General features: G+C 38.5%; 3 protein-coding genes across 6 annotated transcripts in view; all 3 read right to left on the bottom strand.

Moving 5' to 3' along the window:
• cald1a (caldesmon 1a) overlaps positions 1–8,960 on the bottom strand; it is a 54,923-nt gene extending 45,963 nt beyond the window's left edge. For all 4 annotated transcript variants that reach the window (XR_008806638.1, XM_056245269.1, XM_056245271.1 and 1 more), the window contains exon 1: positions 8,809–8,960. The gene's annotated coding sequence lies outside the window, so the exon portion shown is untranslated. The remainder of the gene's footprint in view (positions 1–8,808) is intronic.
• tnnt2e (troponin T2e, cardiac) overlaps positions 1–25,329 on the bottom strand; it is a 147,634-nt gene that overhangs the window by 58,960 nt on the left and 63,345 nt on the right. The window lies entirely within an intron of this gene.
• tnni4a (troponin I4a) lies at positions 14,204–22,770 on the bottom strand. Its single transcript, XM_056245280.1, is given in 6 exon segments — positions 14,204–14,675; positions 14,855–15,025; positions 18,788–18,877; positions 19,031–19,162; positions 21,511–21,558; positions 22,741–22,770. Coding segments are annotated over 6 exon segments (543 nt in total). The 5' UTR covers positions 22,756–22,770; the 3' UTR covers positions 14,204–14,588.

Genomic DNA, 25,329 nt, shown 5'->3' with positions numbered 1-25,329 from the left:
GACAGTGAGGCTGAAACAGAGAAAAAGATGCGTTTTCAAATGTATCTGGATTAGTGTAGACAGAGCCAGACAAAAGAAGACTAGCATCAGATCATACCACAGAGGTATTTGGAGGATTTTGCTCTGTTTTCAACATCATCAGTCAGTTTTTGTCTTTGGCAACCCGTGTAGGTCATCTGTTACTGGATACCACTCAACTTCATCATGCTAGCAGCAACATTATCTCACAAGATTGGCTTTTTCTTTGACCCAGCTGGGTTTGCGATAAGTATACATATACGATCTGACCATTTAAGGCTGAAAGAGAACAAAGTGAGCCGGCAAAGAGAAGCATGCTTGTTTTCTTAGGTCAGGAGGTCAGGAGAGTTTGACTAGCAGCTCGCTAAAGCGCTCCTTACATCAGCAGAATCGGCATTCGTCAAATCACCGCTCACTGGCTCTCCCTCAACACCTTTATGGGAGTGTTGCTGGCGCACATTCGCACTCACAACACAGGCCTTTGCTAAGCCTCTACATCAACATGACCTCATGCTAGATTCAACGTCAATTTTCATGCGTTCTTTCACTTCTGCATCATGGCTGACCCCAAATATGTCCCCTAATTCTTCATTTCCCTCTCACGGGGTGATTTCTGATGGAATGCGTTGGACATCTCTTGATTAGTTTTGTTTGTTTAGTGGGATTTTGGTCGGCCAAGGCAGAGGACAGGGAAAATGGCTTCGTTGAGACATTTCCTGTGCATGTTTTTGCAGATGAGAATCAGCTCACTGCAAAAAAAAAAAAAAAAACTTGACATCACACGTTCTTTGCAAGATGTCACCCGAGATGAATGATATGAAGCCTTGGTTATGAGTATTTAAAATGTATTTTCATGGCAGGTCAGAAAACATATTCGAGAAAGGGTTCTAATTGCGGCACTTTTATTTTTAAACAAAAACAAAGAAGATAATCTTCAACAAAGAAAATCACAGGAAAAACATGTGGCAGCATAAACACAGGACAAAAACTGAACAAACTGAGGGAGAGCTATATATACATGGGAAAACACTAGTCAAGAAATGAAGTAACTAATTAAACACAGTTGTGACACATGAAGGAAATAAAAAACCATGGTAACTAATGAATACAAACTGATATAGAAACAGCACAAACCAACTAACAGGATACCAACTCAAACAATGAACAATGACCTCTAGCCAAACAACAAACCAACTCGAAGTCCTACAGAAACACAGACCAAAAAAAAAACCCCTGACATTTATACATAACTATTACATTATTTATAGATGTTAGTCATAATAGGATTGATTGGCGAATTTGGCACAAACCACTTGCATGTTTATTCAGTCCAATGAACATTCCAGTAGCTTAAAAGGGATGCATGAACTGATAACAAGTTCACCTTAAATGCACTTTGGATAAAAAGCATCTCCTATGCATAAATGTAAATGTCCACCGATGATGCGGCTTGGTCTTAAAGGGACAGTTCACCCAAAAATGAGAATTCTATCATAATTTACCCTCATGCAATTCCATCCACACCTGTATGATTTTCGTATAACACAAAAGATCATTTGAAAAAATGGCTTAATTTTTCTTGGCTATACAATGAAAGTCAATGACGTTGTAACCCCATTGACATTCAAAAGATCTTTTGTATTTCACAGAAGAAAGAAATTCAGGTTTGGAGGAGCCACATGAAGATAAGTAAATGATGACAAATTTTTATTTCTAGGTGAACTAGCCTCTTAAAGTCACAGATTTAGATGGCTGGGCTATAATTAAGTTCTTTGTATTGCAGCCAAGCAAAAACAACGATTACATCCCCAAAATAGTAAATGTTCCCTTATTCTAAAAGCTACATTCTCAAGGCAGACAATTGATAGCTTTTCAGTTGTCATCTTTTATTCCAAACTGAAGCATTCTCACTAAAGTTGATATCAAATGTGCTTCTGTCCTTGACAGACTTAGATAGAAGCATAAATGTCCATCAGCCTTCGTCACCCCTGAAAAATCCTGACAAACCAACGGTTTGAGCAAGAGCCTAGTGCACTTAAGATTTCCTCAAAGCCCGAGGCCAGGCACCATTAGACTTCTCCACTGAAACCTGCCGTCTCAATAAAGGACAACAAACAGACCACAAAGTCAAATTACAGCAAAAAAAAAGGTTCCTGCTGCAGAAGGACTTAATGTAAAAGGCGGTAGGAATTTCAGATTTATATATTACTAACAAAACATCTGGGGCACTTATTGCATATTTGCAGGGACCTAAATAAACATCAGCTACAGTTTCAGATGGCTCTGACTTCACAATAGAGGAATGCCGCCGTTTCGCTGCGTTTCCCGATTGTCACCACTGGCTCAGCAGATCCAGCAGTTCTGAGAAAGCTCGGAAACGTTGCAGCGTTACACAACTGCGGTTCCTGGATGCAGTGCTTTAAAATTACAGGCTATCAGATTCAAAGCTGCAGAGGAATAGCTGAACATATGAAGGGGGAAGGGTTAGAGAGCTGCATCTCCTGAGGTTTCTGCCGCACGTCAATCACACTAACAAAAAGTTAATTGAACATTTTACAAGAGTCATCTAAAATAAACATGATTTTAGCTCTGCTTTACACAATGCTTTACTGAATGTGTAATACAAACAGAAAGAGAATGCATGTTGCATGGTTATGTGCCTAAATCTTTTTGTGGATAACCAAACGTGATTTTAGTACAGCGATGGGAGTTTCATATCTGGAAAATTGTTTTGCACATTTAAGGAGAACCTCTATAATGCAAACTTGCAAATTAAATTGTCAGCTCAAGTCAATAAAATTACATGTTTGGATGCATTTGAAGGATCCAAATAGAGCTTTGGCAAATGTAGTGCTCTTGATAAAACAAGTCCGTGAATGTAGACTAAACCAGATAAGAAGCAGAAAGACATTAATCTAGAGGGTTCAAATGCCCAAATAGGGTAGTATGCGACTGTTTACCATGTGACAGCAGAAATGTGTCAGCTCTACTTTTTATATGTGCAGTCTGACTCTGATCTATAACTAAAATCTATACTCTGCATGCTGTTACAGACGGGTGCCAGCTCCATTGATTATAGTAAGTGAATTAGTTTTGATGTCGCTTATGTCTGGTGAAGACACTCTAGTAACTGTAGGTAATTTACATGTACCAAAGAACATCACAACCTGCCATATTAACATAGATTTCAACTTATGTGCTAATTTTACAACAGTTCAAATCCAGCTAATCCAGCCATATTTATACTGCATTACTGTTATTAGTCTTTAGTATTTTAATATAGTGTTATATACAATGTAAAGCAGCTGTTTCTGAAGTAATGCTAAACTTAATAATTTGTCATGAATAATCTTACGTCATTATGTTATAAATCAATAAATATGTAAGCAAGTAAAGAAAAAAGATCGCCATTTAAATTGGTATTAAAGATCTTTCCAGGAAAATAACTAACAATGCCTATATTGTGATACTGTTACTGTGATATACAATTACTCATTTCATTTCATACTCATTTCATATTGTGCTCATTAGGAGTTGACACCTAATGTAAAAAAAGCTTAATGAATTAAAACAACGACCAGGGAGAATTAAATAGCTCTGACACTTCATCCTGAAATCATCCAAAGCAAAAAGGAACAACACCATAATTCAACAAGAAAACACAATATTTTTTATATTATGTATGCCAACAGTTGCTTGATGTACCTAACCGGCACTTTATCTCAAACCTCAGTGTTCTATAGGCAAAAGTAAGATCCCAGAATCAAAGTGCAACGTTTACATTTTTTTCCCCTACTGTATCCCTTGATAACTTTTTACAATGTGCTGAGACAACTGTCAAGTATGTAAGATAAAAATTAAACAGGTCATGAACTGATGGGGTATTGCATTGCAACATGCATCAATAAACGCTTCAATACAACATCATCATGCACTGACTCTGTTAAAAAGACAAATGTTCCAATTTCTAAAGTTTCATTTCATGTACAGAATGAACAGCCTCAAATAGTTGTGGTGCGTCATGTCAAAAAATGCTCCCGATGCCAATATGTTGGATGGATTTACTAAAAGCGAGACGCTCACGTTAGCTCTAGGCAGAGTGTTGCCTACTTAATTGCTTACTCATGACACATAGCAACTAGGGGTGGAACGGTATGTATTCGTATCGAACCGAAACGGTAAGGGCGTCACGGTTCGGTGCACGAATTTGCACGGAGAATACACGGTACAAAAAAACCCCTCTTAAATAGCGATAAATTTCGCTTTATTCGCTTTTGGTGTGACTGTGAACGCAGCAATGAACAGGCTGCGATCAAGATTGCAATGCTGGAGTGTGTGTGTGTGCGAGAGAGAGAGAGAGAGAGAGAGAGAGAGAGAGAGAGAGAGAGAGAGAGAGAGAGAGAGAGAGAGAGAGAGAGAGAGAGAGAGAGAGAGAGAGAGAGAGAGAGAGAGAGAGAGAGAGAGAGAGAGAGAGAGAGAGAGAGAGAGAGAGAGGCGCGATTAACAGTATGTGTGTGTGTGTGTGTGTGTGCGCGCGCGCGCGCGTGTGCGAGAGAAAGAGAGGCGCGGGCGCGAATCGCGCGATCGAACAGTGTGTGTGTGTGTGTGTGTGTGTGCGCGCGCGCGCGTGCGAGAGAGAGAATGATCTCTCCTGCGCGATCGAACAGTGGAAACATAAAAACATACTCCGTAATTTTTTTTATACAGGACATCATTAAAACTGCAAATTGTTACTTATTTTTGTGTACACTCGCAATAAAAAACTACATTGTGCTTTTGTCAGACTCTAAACTCTTGTCGAACTGTAACCTACAACTGACAAAAGTTTTGAATGGTAGTATTATTTTATACGGAAATCAACTATTTATAATTCAGATGAGAATAAAGTTAGGGTTAACTAAAATGAAGGAAAACAAATATATTGATCTGAAATAGCAAATTAATTTTAAATTCATTCAGGTACAATTACCAAACATATCTCAAGGTCTTTTCATCTTTTTAATAATTTAATTAATAAACTAATTATATAAAACTATTGTCAGTGCACTACAAATAAACTGGTTCTATGCCCTTATTAATAAAAATTATTTAAAAAATACAAGGCTTAAGACATTTATAAAAATGCCTTCTGCATTTTTGTTTTGCTTTTCACTCCATTGTACCGAAATCATACCGAACCGTGACGTCTGAACCGAGGTATGAACCGAACCGTAACTTCTGTGTACCGTTCCACCCCTAATAGCAACACAGCTAAAAGTATTCCTCATATGTTGGACCTTTTATCTCCTTCCCCCTGTTGTGACATGCCTTCTCAAGCCCCAGTACGAGGTGTGTTTGTGATGTTTGAGTTTCAGGCGGAAGGGTCGTTTGCAAAGTTACTTCATTTTTTGAAATTCCGTTATGTGCCACTAGTGTCGCAGAAACGACATACTTCACTTTTAAGCACTAAAGCGCCGGCTCTAATTGCACAGTGCGATCAAGTGTGAGCGGCTGCCACGTGAAAAAATGAAAACAAAAACAAAGCAGGAGAGAGAGATGCAACCCGAGTCCTAATAACAACTATATCACGAAGAGAAATCATACTGAGTCCTGTATCAACAAACCTGCCATTGCTAATACAGTACATGTGGCTTATGTACATTTCAGAAAACCCCTTGCCCACAAATATTAAATGTAAATATTGCATAACCATAGCACTAAAAACCTACCCATAGCTTACCTTGTATGGCTGATGTCTGTTCTAAAAAAGTCGGCTGTTTTGAATTTAAGATGCTGATAATATCGTCATAATTCTAATGATCTGTTAGTTCTCTTTCAAAAGACAAAAGTTGTTACGGCATCTTGTCACCTTTGTCTAGACATGTTTCTTTCTTAAATGTGTCATAGATAGCGGCTTAGCCATTTTTGTAATAACATAAAAAGGGCGTTCCTATTTGGAATCCGGATAGAATCATAATCCGGATAAGAACATAACATTAGTACTGGCGTGACGTAACTGATGAGACTAATTAGCATATTCGTATTAATATTAGGATAGAGTTCGAATGCATGACAAAACAAATAATGTTAGAAAATTGTATTAATAAAAAAATATATATATTTCCCTGGATCTGACAGGGTGGGCAAACTGTCAATCCCCGCCAGTTGATCCGCCCCAGGGCAGGGACTTGGTTCTATGCATCAATTGTTGTATTGATGTTGAGATGTGAGCAATGGGCATGGCACTCAAAAATGAAGGTAGATGAACATGTGCTGGGGGCTTTAACATAAAAATTCCATCTGTCTCTTTGGATTACAGAGTCATCCTTTTGGCAGTAGAAAGTGCTTATGACAAGGGAGAAAATTGGTTCTCCCAGGTCATTGTGACTTAGAAGAGCTTTTTTTAACATGAGTGACTCTGGACATGTCTGTTTTAAGACGGACCCGTCTAAACCCCCTACAGGCAGCCTGTTACCATAACCCAACAAAGAGGGAGCCAAAAGAGAGAAAAAGTGCAAAATGTGGAGAAACAGCATTCCAGAGGCTATTCCAATCATATGTCACCATATTCAATCTGTTCCTTTTAAGGCAAGGGCATTCCCCATATATTTTCCAAACACCACAGTGTTATCAGATTCCATTTCATGGCCAATTACTGGCCCGCCTCACTGTCCGTGCTGCTACTCTGACAGCACATCACTCGATTGTTCTGCGTTCAGCTCTTTCCTCAGGCTCTAACTCGTACTATTAAAGGTCAGAGCAATAAAACGAGGTCACAAGTAACAATCGGACAGATTCTGCAATAAGCTGCATGCACATTATAGCCTGAATCAGCCAAATATGCAGCTGCCATACAGTAGACATCGAAGCCTGGCCTGTGCGGTTGCGTTAGTAAACGGGGCCATAAAATTAATTTAATAGTTTGCAATAAGTACAGAGCTTGCATTCTTTGTAGGTCGGGATTTATGGTTGCGCTGCCAAAACGCAAACAGCAACAATCAAGATGCTTCATAAATGCATCGCTTTAGCTCAGCAAGCACTCAATGGTTCCCAGCAGAGAAATTTCCCAAAGCATCCACTCTAAACCCCCCACCGCCTCAGCTCCATCCCAAATCCCACAATAGACATGAATTAAACAATATAAGAATGTTCATGACCGGTGATTCCACGCCACAAATATTTTGAGAAGAGAGTGTGGAGACTCGGGCAGGCAGAGAAAACTCCAAATCCACTTTGTACAATACCACTGAGAATCTTAATGCGTTACAGCATCCCTGAACCTAATCTTGGGACAGTGGTGCCCTCCTTACTGTACTGTATGTAGACAGGATGCAAAAGGAGCCTAGGAATGGTCCTCTACTTACACAAAATCCCCCAAAAATATATATAAAAAAGCCCAAAAGAGTTCAATGCAATAATGGGGGTCCCATTATTTCATTATTATTATTATAATAGACTTTTGTCTAACTGTGGTGAACATTATATTTTAGTGAATTCCCCTGACACCATTCACATCACAGGTTTCACTATGACAACAACTTCTCCTTGGTCTTTAAAAATGGCTGACATTATTTTAGTGATCAAATTCAGCACTTTTATGGAAATATGGTAATATTTTGTAATTGTCTTTTAAATCTGGCTCATTTTCACATTGTTTGTCATAAATCAACATCTCAGGAAAATGATTTGGGGTTTCTAAACAAAATATGACTTTCTGTTACAAGACAGGGCATTGATTTCATACATATTCACTTAAATCACGTTTATCGGGCATTTTGGGAGACACAAGTGAATAGGGATTAGGGAAAGAAAGTATCAATTTTCCTATGAAATATTAGATATTATTATGAAAATGTTGAAAAATTATTACTCACATTATTACACTTCTTTTTTCATTACATGTTGCACAAGAACACATTAATATGCAAATTAGATGCGATAGATATATTGTATTGAATGGGAATGGCATTTATGGCTATGTTTACACGCATATTGCAGTAAAATTGTATTTTAATTAATTCCATTATATCTTTCATAACATAGTTGAGAATCATCTTTACTCAAAGTTTGGTTAAAAAAAAATCCTGAAACTTAAACGTATTGGTGAATTAAAAAAAAAATCCCATTGTTTTTAAACAACGGAGTCATGGTGTCCATCAATACATCATTTTTCTAAAATGTTTTTCCCATTTGTTTCTTCTGCTCTAAACAATGTAATGACATGGGGAAAAAATACTACATTCAAAAAAAAACTTTTTTTCTGGGTCTCAGGAGGTTCATTTTTAGTATGATTAAAGCATACTTAAACCCATTTCATCAGGTCAACAGAGTATCAAAATGCCATTTCCATTTCCCAGCCTTATTTAGATAGTTTAGCCAGATGTCAATCAACCAAGGCCTTTTTCTAAAGGGTTTGGCAAAAGGGTGGGGGGTGTGGGAGCCAAGGGGAAAAGAAATACCGAATGTAGGCTAAAGAGACTTAAATAAAAATTGTAGCATCCCCAACACTCAAATAACACATTCTATTATAACGCACATAAGTTACCAATGCACAAATATTTGTGCATTCGTATTCCAAACTGCACCACATCACTTAAAACTTCTAGAACTTTCTTAAAATACAAAATAATATATTATATCCAACAAACTATATAAATGCATGCAGTATAAGCCAAGTTTTTCAACAAAAGACTTCATTGAGACTGACGCTAAATGGTTAATGTTTTATCAAAAAAGCAGGAAGAGTTTGTGAAAAGCGCCTAAAGTTTGTAAACTCGCATCCAAACATCTGGCAGTGATGGTAAAACTCACCTGCGCTGTGAGTCGAAAGAAGTGTGCTTCCTTTAGATGTGCGAAGAAACCTGCTAAGAGAAAATGACTTGAGCTGCTCCTTCACTCCCAAATCTCCAGCGTTCAGTAACAGGACTCTCTCTGAGTTTCTGAAGCTCCTCCCTTTATTCACTCCTTTATTCAGACCTCCGCCTTCACGAGTCATGTAGTACAGTCGCAGTCCCAAACTCATCTCTGCTAACATAATAACCTTCATTATAAGAGTAAACGAACACTATTGCATTGTAGTATTCTTATCAAATCATTATTTCATGTCAATTCAAAATTATATAAATAGAGTTTTCTTACTCAAAGTAAACCTGCTTCATTATTTATTATGACTGCAGCTTTAATTGGAAAACAGCAATTTGACTGCAACCTTCGTGCCTTCGACCAAACAATAGTGGCGTCGCCCTGAACAGGTTTATTTTGGTTACTGTTCATTATCCCGCTTATTAAATGAATAGGGCTACTCACCAAATAAATACATACGTGGTCATCATGACATATTGATTTGAGTTGAAATTGTTTACCTGAATCTTATCTTAACGCTTCCGCGAAGAAAAATAGTCCATTTCAATTGTACAAAACAATCGGTTATAGCAACAAGAAGAACACTCCAAGAATATACATTGGAGTTATACATTTATTTGTCACTTTTGTATAACTTAAACTTTATATATATTCGGCTATATAGGCTATAGCCTACACACACACACACATGTTGATGATATTTATTATTGATACCCACAATAAATAAATCGAGAACTGCATTAGAGCCCTGAGGTGTGGATTTTGCTTTTTCAAGTCTCTGAGATATATTGTGTATTGTGTGATACACACTGTATTGTGTGAGAACCAGGCCAGAGTATTAGACCTGAGGTCGATGTCGGTGTGTGTGTGTGTGTGTGTGTGTGTCTAGGCAACATTAAAAAGAATGGCTGAAGATTGAATTCTTGATCTCTGGAAAATAAATCAAGTAAACACCATTGAAGGAAAACAAGGATTTATCTGTTCTACATGTGACTCTGGTGAAACAGAAGTGCTCAACCTTTAAGTGCGAGTAAAATATCTCCTAGTATTTTCCCACGAATTGGAAACCGAGAGCAGTCAAATGTCGATCGTTTTGCCTGTAATTTGGTTAAACAGGAGAAGTCGCCAGACTTTTTGGTCTTTTGATCTGAGGGCTTTGCCTGCACTATTTGCCTGAGGATCTCAGATGTTTACTTTTATAATGTGCTTTGGTTTATAACATCTGGGAATGGCCTTAGATAACCTCAGATTAAATAGTTCCTGAAAATATTAGCCGCTTGCCTTAACTTGCTCTGTGCTCTTAAGAGAGGGAATATCTCAAGATTGTCTCTCTCTATGGGAGTACATTAACTTCTTTTGCAGGCCATCTGAAGCTTTGAGAGTTTAACATCACAGAAAATTGTAAGTGAACCCCAGGGCGCCAATCTGTGGCCTTCTCCAATGGCCTTATGATGGGTGCCGAGGATTTAAACTGCAACCAAGCTAGCACTCACAGATTCAAATGGACTACAGTATAATTACAATTTCGTCTGTAATTAATGAACAGTACAAGGTGTCACCTGTTGATTTTAAGATACAAGAAGCATATGAAGCATCTCTGTTATCCACTTGAGTACATTCAGTGAACTGAAGACGTTACAGAACAATCTGATAATTCTCCTCGATCTCAACTTCTCTCATTGATCCTAAACCTTCCTGGCATTAATAAGTGCGGCAGGATACAATGAACCTTTGGAAGTCATTTTTAAGGGAGGAAGAACAACGTGTGTCTAACATTGCCAAAGAGACGGCATCTGTATCCAATCTAAACCAAATCCATCTGCTAATCATAAAAATGAGAAACCTGCATTAATAGGATAGTAAAAAAGATACTGCATACTTTAAGATTATGCACAAAGGTTTCAAAATAACTTTGATCCACTTGAAAAAGCATTTGGATGGCATTTTCTCTTTGGACAAATAGAAAACTTGCAGTACTTGCTACACAACATGTGTATTATGCACATACTTTTAAATACATAAATTAAGTAAAAATTTGAATGAATTTATAAGAGAGTATACCCTTTTAATTTTTTTTTTTCAAAACTTCGAAATTTTCCATGTCAGTTAATCTGAGGTCATTATATCTGCATGTATAATAACTATATAATTAAAGGTGCTCAATGTAACTTTTCTACTAAAATGAATCCTTTTTTTATTGCCTGTGTGTGAAGGGGTTGTAATCACACATTAAAATGATCCACTTGTCGAGTTTTGCTATTACCTCTGAAGGCCAGTATTCCTATTTCTATGTGAAGTCTCCGGGTCGGATTTACCGCGAAATCCAACGGATGTGACGTGCATGCGCGCTCCCGAGCCTCTCTCCTTATATACAGTCTATTGTAGACGGTCAGGGAGTTACGTCCGGTTAAAGGCACACGTTTTTCGGCTTATATCTCAGTCAATCTTTGATCAATATTCCCAAGACTCTAATCGTTCGTAGTGCTGGACGGGCCTTTCGAACGAGCCCACCCCCGAGGTCCAACTCGCCCGGCTCCCCGAGTTAAAGCCTTTCGAAATCGGGGGTCCCAGCGAACGGCGATCCGGTAGGGGGCATCCCCGAGGCCCGCCACTCTAGCGTTTGGGCAAGGGTTCCCCTGGGACCTCCTCCCCTGAATTTGAGCTCTCTGGGTCTTTGCGTTCCAGAGATACGAGCGATTTTCTTCTGAGATCGTGACGTCACCGGCGTCCGCAATTTTGCAGCGCGCCCGATGGTTTTCTGCTAATATCTCCGCGAAAACACCACCAAAAACTATGGAATTTATATGGTTCTTTTCAGCTCGACTAGATGGTCCCAACGAGCTCGGTGCTCGCCGAATCCGTCTAGTATTCGCCGAGATATTTGCGTAATAGACGGTATTGTCTATGAGTTCGAGCACGAGCGCTCTTGTAAAATTTGGTTGCAATCTGAAACATCACCACTAGAGGCCACTAAAGGTTACATAGAGCACCTTTAAGTTTTACTTTATAATAATGTCCCATTAGCTGCAGTCTGCAGTTTTTCCTCTTTGTCGCCATCTCTGTTTGAAATCTCCAATTGCAGTTATTAGCGGAATTATCAACTTTACGTGAGTTGAGCCTCGACACCCTCGACACGGCACAGCGCGGATGAATCCAATGTTTTGAGGAGAATGTGCAGCTGTCTGTCACCGCGCCGGTGTGGATACTGTCATTCAGAATCACAGATTCTACTTTTTGGAAGTATGACCAATACAAGAATTTTCACAGGAAAATGAACAAGTAAGTAACATCCACTTTTGTTTTGACCAACTATGGGGAAAAAAGCATTGCAGTAAATCGCGTTGATTAAATCTAAGGATCGCCTATGTCTTACCTGTCCAGCAGAACAAAAGCCGTCTCTGCGTCCGCTTTGAACCCCCTTAAAAGCCCTTCCGATATTTATCCTTGTTTTCGCACGGGCCCGGTTGCACGCTCTCTTTTTCTGTAGCCTTTTAAAGCAAAGTTTTTTGCATTTTACAAAGGGTGAATCTCCAGTTGTCACTGGCGATTGTCGTTTGAACCTTTCTGGATCCGCCATCAAATTGATAAGTTTAATTATATCAAGTGCTGTGAGAAAAGGCTATAAATCTCCACCTCCAGCATCTTCACACGCAATATAGCCTACTAGCCGAGACTCCTTCTTTATGTGTACAGATGTGACGTAATGACTCAAAGACATGCTCGAATCTCCCGCGGAAATCCACCAGTACCACTGAAGTTAAAAACATTATTACAAGTGTACCGTTTTGAATCGAGCTAAGGCAAGCAGATAGTTTTGAACACTGGCTGGTTATGTACTTGCTCAAAAATGTATTTTGGATAATTTTTAACCCAAAAAAGTTACGGACTGCAGCTTTAATATTATAAATGCATTAACTAACAATGAGCAATACATTTGCAACAGTATTTATTAATCTTTGTTAACATTAATTAATAAAATACATCTTTTAATTTTGATAATGTAGCTTATTAGTAAATGTTGAAATTAACATTAATCAAGATGAATAAATTCTTTTTTAATCGTTTGTTCATGTTAACTAATGTAGTGAACTAATGTTAAGGATAGGGAAGGCAACACTTTTGATATATAGTGGTTGAAACTCTCTTCACATCCTGATATTAATCAATAATAGAAGTGGTCTAAATATTAAAAAAATGTAGGCCTTATATCTTCTGTGGAAGTCTCAGGACCAAAAAATGTTTGTCCAATCATTGCATTCGGTCCGAATTCACGCCATGTCATAATTACCTTAATTAAGATATCCCAACCCGTGACGTTCTACATCCTGGAGCCATTCATGTCCTCAGACCCGGAATTATGCTTTTTAATGACAACACAGTCAATGCCGAAATGAATCTGCAGCAGTCAGGTGGTACAAGTCAGAGCTCTAAGTTGTTTATGTTTATTATTATTGTAACGTTATGTGCTTTGAGACATGAGGTAATTTAATGCTGTCTCGATCTCGTGGTGCTTTGCAAACTTTGCTGTACGTATTCATGTGTTTTAAAGGAGGTGTGGCTTTGAGACGCCCTGAAGGGAGGGTGGGATCTTATGCTTTCAAAGCTAACTTGCGTTTGTTAGTCACTCCGAAGTTGCCTACTCTACCTTTAAGAAATGGAACCTTGTTGTAAAGTGTTATGACTAATTAGTTAATAAATTAGTTTTAGGTAAAGTATAGCTACAGTTATATCATGTCAACTGTTCATATCCACATTTAGCCTACAAAAAACATTTATCCCAAAATCTATTGATTCACTGGTTTAGTTGAGCTGAATTGACAGGTTTATGTTCTTCTGGTGATTTAAACAGTCTGTTTTGACCTACAGCTTTTTGCTGTGCTGAAGTGGTTGTGCTGACTCAGGTCTTGATGACTGATGACATATCTGCCAGTTTGCCATCTGTCTGGTAATAGAGGATACAGTGCCTCCCAAATTTCTTCCCTTGACCTCCCTGTACTTCCTTTTCTAAACAATACTAAACCTGTCCACAGACAAAATGTCCTATTCCAGATGTAAACCAATTGTTCTCCTTTGTCTTTCACTGATATTCTAGTTGTGACGATCACATGGTTTATTTAAGGCTTCAGTTGAGGCCTGCTGTGAGGTTTGTGTGCCTTTGTCTCCCCCTGGTGTTGACAGAATGTCAGTTCAGTTTACTGTAATATAATTGCAGAGCGCCATCTGTAGGTCAACAGCTAAAACTGCTTCTAGCTTGGGTATTTAACATGCAGTACCTGTGCCATTGACATTAAAGCGTGTTTTAATCAAATGTTTGATCTTTTAATGAAGGACTCCAACTTCCTAATTCACTCAATAAGCTTTTATTGAAAATTAAACAATTTTCTGTTTGTAAACTACAAACAGGTCATAAAATAATCATGCTCTTCACCCGAGGGTAAACAGTAGCCTTATTGGTTTCAATCAACACTAAATACGAAGCAAATATTTACACAGTTGATATGATATGATATGAATATGAGGTTGTTCTATTATCGAATCCCTCTCTACGGGCTGTGCTCACACGTTTTAATCGCAGTAAATCACAATTTAATATCGCGTGCAAGCCACAGCTGGCTGACAAAATAAATGAATAATTTACCATAAAATAATGTTCAGGGTGATTAAAATTCAAACAAACAACATGAGCTTTGCATCAAGATGCCCCTTTATCCTTTGCGACCTCTTTTCGGCTACTGTCCGGCGTTGAAAAGCTTCTTTCTGCCCTCCATGCCTGACATGGCCTCCACGTTTTTCCTCCAGTCCGTGACCTCCTCCTTCTGATGGAGAGAAAATGCTTCAGTGAGACAGACAGACAGACAGACGGGGCGGTTGAAATGCCAACATTTCATCACCACTAGGCTTTTAAAGAAATGACTTGATTTCTAAAATAACCCGTCTCTTTAGACACAGCACATCTGAGCGAATGATGAAGTATAACACTGAGCTGGAGTGTTACCTTTTCTTCTTCCTTTTTAACTGTTTTGAGGTTTGCTTTGAAGTCAGATTTCGTGGCTCTGGAGTCTGTCAGCGCTCCCAGCATGGCGTCTGCCGACTTCTTCACCCTTTTTAGGTTCGGCCGCTTCATTTTTCCCTTCAGTTCATAGATCTTCTGGGTTAATGAGAGAATCTGGTAACAAACAAATACATCAGGGTTTTCCCTTGTGTTCGGTTCGATTTCTGTGCACTCCCCTTATGGACCGGGTCAAATTGACCCAAATTGGATTCAATACAATTCCTCAAAAATCACACTATGAAAAACAACAAAGATTTAGATACAAACTGTAAACTTTTAATATCAACATTTGTCAAACATTACAAAAACATTATATCTGAAAATATGATTTATGAAAATGTTTTTAAAACATTTTTTAAAACAGTTTTGTTTTGACAAAATTGGAAAATTAACAGTATACTGATTTGTTTTGGATATATACTGTATATATATATATTTTTTTTTTACATTTTATGCTTTGAACATCGTAACTGAACAAAAAAAATTTGCTGTATGATGAAAATTTTTCATTTTCCTAAGTTAACTTATAGTTTCCTAAGACCTATTTCCTAGTTTCATTATTCACTCACTGGGAAGTGAGAAACCAAACATAACAAAAACATACATCAAATAAATGTTTTTTATTTATTTTTTGGCTCTGTGAAGCTGCCTTTGAAAATCCTACATAAAAGTTTTGGTTAAAAGCTAGGTATTTTAGATATTTTGAATATTGAAATGAGAGCTTATTTTACTATCTGTGTCTGACAAAGATTTTCATCAGTAATTTGCAAATAATTCTGAACACTGTAATTTTAGCTTTTTCAAGTGTGTTTGGTTAGGGTTCGAGCACTTTTAGATGCACTTGCACGTTAGAACTGGAGTTGAAGTGCCCTGACACAGAAAATAAATGTTTTTATTTTGTGTCTGTACAGTTGCTTTTGAATGGCTGTCTATGAGGGTCAAATTGACCCGCGAACATCACAAACGTAACAGTAATTTTGTTTGTATATGTCAAAACACATCAGCATGTTGAAACTTTGCATGCATGTTCATCATGATAAATGAGAAAAAGTCACAAAATATCAAGAAAAAAAACAAAGGTTAACCAGTATTTCCAACAACATGAAAATCGAAACGGGTCAAATTGACTCGCAACATAACACAAGGGTTAATAAATCTGTAAAGCATAGCTGTCAACATTTGGTTTTCAGTTGCGACTGGGCAACTGGGGTATAGGTTGCCAGGTTGAGATGACAAACGGGTTGAAATTGTATATGATGTGTGGATTGTGTGTAGGGGTGTAACGGTTCAGCACATTTTCGATACATCAAAAAGAAAGAAATGCCAGAGAAATTTCCTATATTAAAAGAAAAAATATTTTTTCCTACATCTTGAAACATTCAGGTTTATAAATGGGGGTAATCTTTGAAGGATGGACAAATAATGTTTTGGTCATCACATAAAAAATAACATTTAAATATAGGCCTATATTTATATATATAATATTTAGATAATATTTGAGTTTTGAAGTGCTGGGAAAAGATGTGTGAAGTACTTGAAAGCATTTCACTATTCCAGCCAAACTTCCATGGTTACAGTTATAGTGTTACTATATTGAATCCATGGTGAATGTTGCTGATCTGTGGACTTAAAGCCTATAACTAGATCATTCACGGTCCAATGTTTCTCCTGGTTTCCACATCAGCGCTGTTTGATCTAATAGAGATCTACGGTTAATAACGGAGAAATGTGAATGCTTCTCACTAGATCTCGCAGCGATGTTATTACTTCAGAGGCGAATTCAAATGTTTTCTTCACTGGATCTCTTAAAGGGGTCATATAATGGTACATGCACTTTTACAAGTTGATTGTACTGAAATGTGTGTTGGCAGTGCCTGTACACAAACATCATATAATGATAAAAATCCATCCAGTGGTTTTGTTTTAATCTCCTTATATGTTTTCCCCTGCCTCAAATCGAGCCGTTCGTTTTTGTGACGTCAATAAAACGGACGCCCCTCTCACGATTGTTGATTGACGGGAGCGTTTCAACACAGACCCGCCCTCGCACATGAGGTAGCTGTCAATCATAGTCTGCGCGGCGCGGTCATTGTTGATATGCTGGAGCACTGTCTATGAGTAGAATGGCGTCTAAGCGATTGTGGTGTTCTGTTCTTGGGTGCAATAGCGAACACAGTCATTTTAATGTTCCTGAATCCGAACCGCTGAAGACGCAGTGGCTGAGTTTGTTTTCGAAGGGAATATTCCCCACGAGCAACGTCAATGCTTTCATGTTTGCGCGAATCATTTCACACACCAGACTGCTTTATAAACGAGGGTCAGTATAAAGCTGGATTTGCTAAGAAGCTTTGCTAAAAAGGATCGGTACCAGATATTCGTGTTCCTGCTGAACCTCCAGAAGAACGGAAGTGAGTGAAACGTTTTATTAAACTTTATATTACTATATTAATCTTTGCAAATCGCTAGCTGCACGCTTCACAATGAATGCGTCTAAGGTTTACACTCAGTCAGGGTACATTACGGCATGTTTTCTATGTATGACGTTCTCAATATAATTCATAATTCCACGTTTATACTGAACAACGCGTTATGGTTATTGTGTTATTGTGTTACAAACGGTGTATGCACAGAACAGAGGGGCGGAGTGAGCGCAGCTCATGATCATTTAAAGTTATATGCACTGAAACGGCGTGCTGAAAACAGAGCTGTTTTTGACCAGGTAAAATAAGTGTTTTCTTACAATACTAATGAGAATTTTTAATTAAAGTATATTACAAACTTTTAATTTAGACCCTAAAGAATCATATTAGCTTGTACAAAAATGGCATTATATGACCCCTTTAACGCTGTGTAGTGACAGTGTCGCTTGATCAAGATCGGCTCGCGCTGCACAGATGCTGCTGGTCCGAACTGATAAACGGTCCGTGAAGCACAATAATAATGAGTAGCGCAGTTTCGTTCCGCTTTCATTACGTTTGCCATTCGATGTTGCGCAACGTTGTGGTGGTTTCGCCGTCGCGCCAGCGCGGATTTTGTCGGCAGGAAAAATGGTCCAAGGAATTGTTTGGTTAATGCGTACCGAACCGGAAGCCTCCTACCGAAACGGTTCAATACGATTACATGTACCGTTACACCCCTAATTGTGTGAATATAATGCATTTAACACAAGATCTGGCAACTGGTCAACATTAGACAAACATATTGGTCCGATTATTCATAAAGGAGTTTGGGCCATGCAAATTACGGGAGTTTCCCGGGAGAAATAACAAATCGGGAGGGGTCCGGGAGATAGGGCTAAAAACCGGGAGAAACCCGGGAAAAACGGGAGTGTTGACAGGTATGCTGTAAAGTGGTTGTATCAGCGAAATATAACTTAAATATTTCACAACATATTTTAGTTTTTCTAATACACCGGGGGTCCAAAGTCTCTTTGCAGTCAATAATTGTATCTCTTGATAATCAAAACGACATAGTTAAACGTTTTTTCCTGTGAAAAAATAAATTCCTCATGCTTTAATATAGCTTGAATGTAACTTTACACCCTTGCTTCATTTAGTATACAATGAATATGCAAATTAGTCCCCGTCTCCACTCACTCACACCAGCTCGGACTACCTGATGATCCACTCGGTCAACTGTAGTAAATGTTACATAATGGATCATGTGACACTGAAGACTGGAGTAAACATGCTGAAAATTTAGCTTTGGGTCACTGGAATAAATTACATTTAAAAATATATTTAAACTGTTTTTTTTTAATCATACAATATTACTGTAATAATCACAATATTACTGTTTTTACTGTATTTTTGATCATATTAATACAGCCATAAATCATACCGATCCCATACATATGCACATTCTCCATTCACATACCTCTGCATCATTTCTGGCAACTTTTATATTAAGGTCATATCGCACTTCATCCACAACGTCAATCTTGTGGTGCAAATCTCTACAAAGCTCCTGCAAAGACAGATGATGGTACATAAACTCAAATGGCTAATGTAAACACCATGAACACCATGCTTATGATATGTTGAGAGATATTCGGGATACAGTAATCGGGCCGCAGTAAAAGCTCTCAATGTAAATATCTGACATAGTAAAGTTTTGCACCTGCAGTTCTTGGATAGACAGGCCGGAGAGGTTGAGGGGCGGCGCTCTCTCCCTCAGGGTGTTTTCTCTCTCCAAATCTTTCTGCTCTTTTTCTTTCACCAGCAAACTTTCTGCCTTTCTCAGCAGTTTGCTCTGAGGGTCAAGCGAGGAAAAGGTGTGAGTACAAAATACATAATTCTTAATTTGTGTCCACTTATAGTGCTGTTCATTTGCACATGCTCTCAGTGTTATTTTAGCACCTAGTGCACTAATGCAAATCAGGTGATGGCACAAAAACACACATAAAAACAGTGCAGAATTTAAGGCACAACTGCCCAGCTGAGTATAGTAGATAGTGCAGGACGTACGCACGCGCACACACACACACACACACACGCACACGCACACGCACACGCACGCACGCACGCACGCACGCACGCAGTACTTAAAAATGCCAAAATCCGGGTTATAGTACAGCATTTATAATACAATTTAATTGGGCTAATCCATAAACATTTAAATACTGTTTCAACAGTATGTGAATAATGTGTGTGTTAACATGATTTTAACATAAGATAAGATCTTCATTTATATAACAATGAAATATTATAAACTGACTGCATTATAATTATAATAATTATAATGATTATTATTATATGTATAATTATGATTTAAAGAGCTTTATAGAAGAATGAATGTGCTTTTATAAAAGCCTTACATTGTTTTTTAAATTTTCAAAAAAACTGTCCCCATTCCCTTCCATATATACAGTTATACACTCACCTAAAGGATTATTAGGAACACCTGTTCAATTTCTCATTAATGCAATTATCTAATGAACTAATCACATGGCAGTTGCTTCAATGCATTTAGGGGTGTGGTCCTGGTCAAGACAATCTCCTGAACTCCAAACTGAATGTCAGAATGGGAAAGAAAGGTGATTTAAGCAATTTTGAGCGTGGCATGGTTGTTGGTGCCAGACGGGCCAGTCTGAGTATTTCACAATCTGCTCAGTTACTGGGATTTTCACGCACAACCATTTCTAGGGTTTACAAAGAATGGTGTGAAAAGGGAAAAACATCCAGTATGCGGCAGTCCTGTGGGCGAAAATGCCTTGTTGATCCTAGAGGTCAGAGGAGAATGGGCCGACTGATTCAAGCTGATAGAAGAGCAACTTTGACTGAAATAACCACTCGTTACAACCGAGGTATGCAGCAAAGCATTTGTGAAGCCACAACACGCACAACCTTGAGGCGGATGGCCTACAACAGCAGAAGACCCCACCGGGTACCACTCATCTCCACTACAAATAGGAAAAAGAGGCTACAATTTGCAAGAGCTCACCAAAATTGGACAGTTGAAGACTGGAAAAATGTTGCCTGGTCTGATGAGTCTCGATTTCTGTTGAGACATTCAGATGGTAGAGTCAGAATTTGGCGTGAACAGAATGAGAACATGGATCCATCATGCCTTGTTACCACTGTGCAGGCTGGTGGTGGTGGTGTAATGGTGTGGGGGATGTTTTTCTTGGCACACTTTAGGCCCCTTAGTGCCAATTGGGCATCGTTTAAATGCCACGGCCTACCTGAGCATTGTTTCTGACCATGTCCACCCCTTTATGGCCACCATTTACCCATCCTCTGATGGCTACTTCCAGCAGGATAATGCACCATGTCACAAAGCTCGAATCATTTCAAATTGGTTTCTTGAACATGACAATGAGTTCACTGTACTAAAATGGCCCCCACAGTCACCAGATCTCAACCCAATAGAGCATCTTTGGGATGTGGTGGAACGGGAGCTTTGTGCCCTGGATGTGCATCCCACAAATCTCCATCAACTGCAAGATGCTATCCTATCAATATGGGCCAACATTTCTAAAGAATGCTTTCAGCACCTTGTTGAATCAATGCCATGTAGAATTAAGGCAGTTCTGAAGGCGAAAGGGGGTCAAACACAGTATTAGTATGGTGTTCCTAATAATCCTGTAGGTGAGTGTATACACTACACACATATAATAAAATAAAACACACACACACACACACACAAACATATATACTGTATACATACCGTACATATACACACACACACACACACACACACACACACACACACACACACACACACACACACACACACACACACACACACACACACACACACACACACACACACACACACACACACACACACACACACACACATAATAAAATAAATAAACTATACACATAATTAATTACACAAATATAATTGTGTATGAAATATCATAATCCCAAAAATGACTGTAAAAATAATGATTTAAACAGATTTACTGAAGAATTATTGTGTATTTACAAAATTGTAAGCTTTACATTGCTGCTTTTACACACATACACATACAGTATAAAAATCATTATGTCTATGGAATGTCCCCATAAAACATGGAAACCCAACGTCTCTCTCTGTGTGTGTGTGTGTATGTGTCATCATACTTGAAATGTTCAGCTTTGTTTCTGACCCACCTTTAGCAGAAGTCTGCGTGTTGCAGAGTATTTGGATTTGGCCTTTTTCTGCAAGAACAAGAAGAGTTAAGCCGAGCTCTTTATAGTCTGCGGTCCTGTTAAGACAATCCTGTGAGTGGGTCTAATCTACACACACTGTGGTGCATGAATTAACTGTCTGACCTGATTACTGTCTGAACTGCCAAACTGAGGGCTCAGTGGTACCGTATAGTTTGAAGCAGACCAGAGCAAACCTACAGTGCAGATTAGTTTTTAACATGCTGTTCAGTGTCCTTACAGAATCACTGAGCGACTAAACCATTTAGAGCTGGATTAGGATCATTGATTCCAACATTCACTGGACTTTAATATATAGAGACACCACCCCGTGCACAGCTACTTTCAACTGTTAATCATCATTGAAACTATTAAAAGAGAAACAATCGGGAACAAAACGAGACTTAAAACCAGGGGTGTAACAATATATCGTGCCACAATATATCGCAATACAAAAATGCAACAATACGTATCGTGGATAGTGACAATATGTATCATGGAATGTATCATGTATCAAATTCACGTTTTCAGAGTTTTAGTGTCAGTACTACATTAAACTACAATATATAATGTTGAATAATAATACCAAATATCTTATGTTACCTGACCAGTAAAAAGTGTCCAACATTATTTGAAATATATCTAGTCAGTGAAAAAATTCGTCTAAAATAATTCTGTATTTTCAGCTTCAGAATTATGAATATTTTTATTCTGGTCTCACCATTGTCCTTGGGTTAAAAGCACAGAGTCCAAGCCTATTCATTTAAACCCACAATGTAATATCAAAGTTAGCATTTTAATCAACAGTACATTTTTTGTTAACCTTTTAACATATGTCTTGCAGTATCGCAACAATATCGTATCGTGAGTTCAGTATCGTGATATGTATCGAATCGTGACATGAGGGTATCGTTACACCCCTACTTAAAACCCCCATAACAAATCTGGTGGTAATTCACTTACCGGTCTGTGAAGATATCATTGCATGTAAAAAAACAAAAAAACAAAAACACAATTATTATATAGCGTTATAAATTTTTTTTATTAAAGAGCAACTAGATTTGTATATTTTACAGAAAAATGTTTTGGCTGCTTGCAAAGAAAATATGAACTTACAGTCCATTACCTGGTGTAAATAAGCAGTTTTGGATGAGTATGACATTGACAGGGTCAATAGCCTAATAAAAATAACACTTACCCCTCAGACATGTCTGAAATACACTATGTGACCTGAAAGAGAGCCAAAATAATTGTGGTCACTATCCAGCACTTCACCATTCATATCTAAACACGTCAGGCATCACTAGTCAAATGCCAAACAACTGTCACGGATTATGAGTGACGCCAGAGTCAAGGGTTGCTCCTAAAAAAAGCATGTTTAAATGCATTAAATCAAGCCCGCTGTCCTTTGACATCAAAAGCTACAGATCCACCAAAGCAATTCCAATATGCAGACAGTTACCGGACATTGGGTTTCGGCTTAACACCGGTCATCACTGTGACACAAACACGGAAGAACAGTGACCTTTACTCCACCAATATAACAAACCATCTCTCTGTGCACATCAGCGATTTTCTCAGCATCTTCAAAGATACATTCATTACAGCTTGTGGTTCAAAGAGATCGGGGTCCTGACATTTTGGCCCCTTGGAGAAAACAGTGACCTTGACCGTCTCATTGTACGCAGCGCAGCGGGCAGGATGGCTCTGAGCAGGGGTTAATGGGGTTCCTCTGGGAAAATGGTGTTGAGGGATGAAATTTAGAGGCGGGATGCGTGTGGATAGGAAGCGCAGACAAAACACTCTTGAGTGTGAATTCAACGCTGTGACGGGAGATATTGATGACACAGTGTCTGAAAACTGTCATTTAGTGAAAATAAATCTGATGCAACTTCACACACTCACAAGAGGGATCCAGCAACAGTTTAGTGTGTATTAAAGAGAAAACTGATATAACCTGAGGGGAATAATGTCACATATTGGTTGTAAATGACAAACGCTCAACAGCCTGTTGGCATCTACTCTGTTTTGGCTTTGGTCCTGCTAATGTTAATGTCCTTGACATAACTGCCATGACTTTGGTAAGAGGCAATCGAGTCAATGACCTTCATGTTTGACATTCTTGAGGAATGCTGCCATCCGAACCCTGGTGCGCACCAAACAAGCTCAGTCCGCTTTCAAATGAACTCTGGTGCTGTTCGACTGAAATATGAACGAAACACGGACCAAAGACATGTAAACGAACCAAAACAGGACATGATGTCTCAAGATTCAACCCTAAAAAGGACAGAATGCTCAAGCCAGTGGCGTAGGTTTGATTTTGAAATTGGTGGGGACGGGGACATCAATTTATAAATATATTTTAAGTTTTGATCGAAATTATTGCTAGGGATATATAATTGTCACTGGATATTGGTAGGGACACGTCCCTAGCGTCCCTACTAAATTCTACGCCCCTGGCTCAAGCACATCTGTTTTTTCCTCATAGTCGCGACTTTGCCCATTACAGTTCAGTACAAGCGTCAGAACCGCATCTCCTCGCAGTAGATCTTTGTTTGTGTGTGTGACGGAGGGATTTCTGCCCCTGTTTTGACTCCTTTACACATTTTAGAAGCTCTTCACGAGTTCTCAGCTACCATCATATGTACGCACATACAGCGAGCGCATTTAGCATTGTTTTGGATGTTTGACAAGTTGTGTCACAAATTACAACATACAGGAAAATCACTTTTGTTGTTGTTTTGTATCATTAGGTTCAGTGTTAAAAATGACAGTGTGAAAGCTAAGCAAACCAGGACTAAATGTATCATGTGTGAACACCCCCTAAAACTACATTTTGCATGTCAAAACTAAACTAAAAATCAGTCAAAATATGTTCCTATGAATTTTTATAAAGACCCCATTTAAAATTAGTTTATGATGGTCTAAAGTTTGATGTTGTAAAACAACATGGGATGATACACAGGCCTGTATCCAATATACTGACAACATCAACTGTAACTATCAAACGATATACAGTTACAACCAACTAAGTCTATCCAGAATGTCATTTCAGTCATGTTCCAGACACCCTGTCATTCACCTCACAATATCCCACACTACTAGACTGCATGCCCTAGTGTCATTAATCATGCTGAAAAACATGCAAAAATAAAAAAAAACTCAAGCAAAGAAAGTGAACCCTTCCATTTGCTCAAATCAAAAGACTCTTCAACCACTCTTTGCTCTCTAACTTAAAAGACCTCTGAAGTGGACCTTTGATTTCTATGGCAGACTGTTAGACATGATAAAAAAGCATTGAAACAAGGCTCTTACCTTTGAAGAGGAGTCTAGGAGCGTGAACAGAGGAGCGATGTACGAGGGAGACGGCGTAGTGTGGTTTTCAATGATTGATTCATGCCTCACCTCTCACATGTGAATGGCCAACCAAAATAACTCACCACAGCGCCTCCCATGAATGCCACCTTTTGGCACACCATTGTTCTGGAATTGCACAAACACACAATTAACACTCATTATCCCTGAGTCACATGCATGTGGTTGATCCAGCACAGAAAATGTTATAGGTTTTTATAAAAGACAAGTTCCCATTTATTGTAATTCATATATTCAGGTGATTAAGATTCCCACGGCCACTGTAAAGACAACAAAGACTCTGGGTGTCCTATGGTCAGGTGCTGCAGATATAAATGCACATAATTGTTAAATTGAGCATTTTATGGTGCCGTCTGACGCTATAATTCTCCAATGCTCGGAGGCCTGAATTTCCAATGAGAGTCCTAT

This window comes from Rhinichthys klamathensis, unplaced genomic scaffold (genome assembly GCF_029890125.1).
Source record: "Rhinichthys klamathensis goyatoka isolate OS25496 unplaced genomic scaffold, OSU_Roscu_1.1 h1tg000029l_1, whole genome shotgun sequence".
In the NCBI taxonomy this organism is placed as follows: domain Eukaryota; kingdom Metazoa; phylum Chordata; class Actinopteri; order Cypriniformes; family Leuciscidae; genus Rhinichthys; species Rhinichthys klamathensis.
The sequence above is the reverse complement of the archived record's forward strand: the minus strand, read 5'-3'. Positions and strand labels throughout refer to the sequence as shown.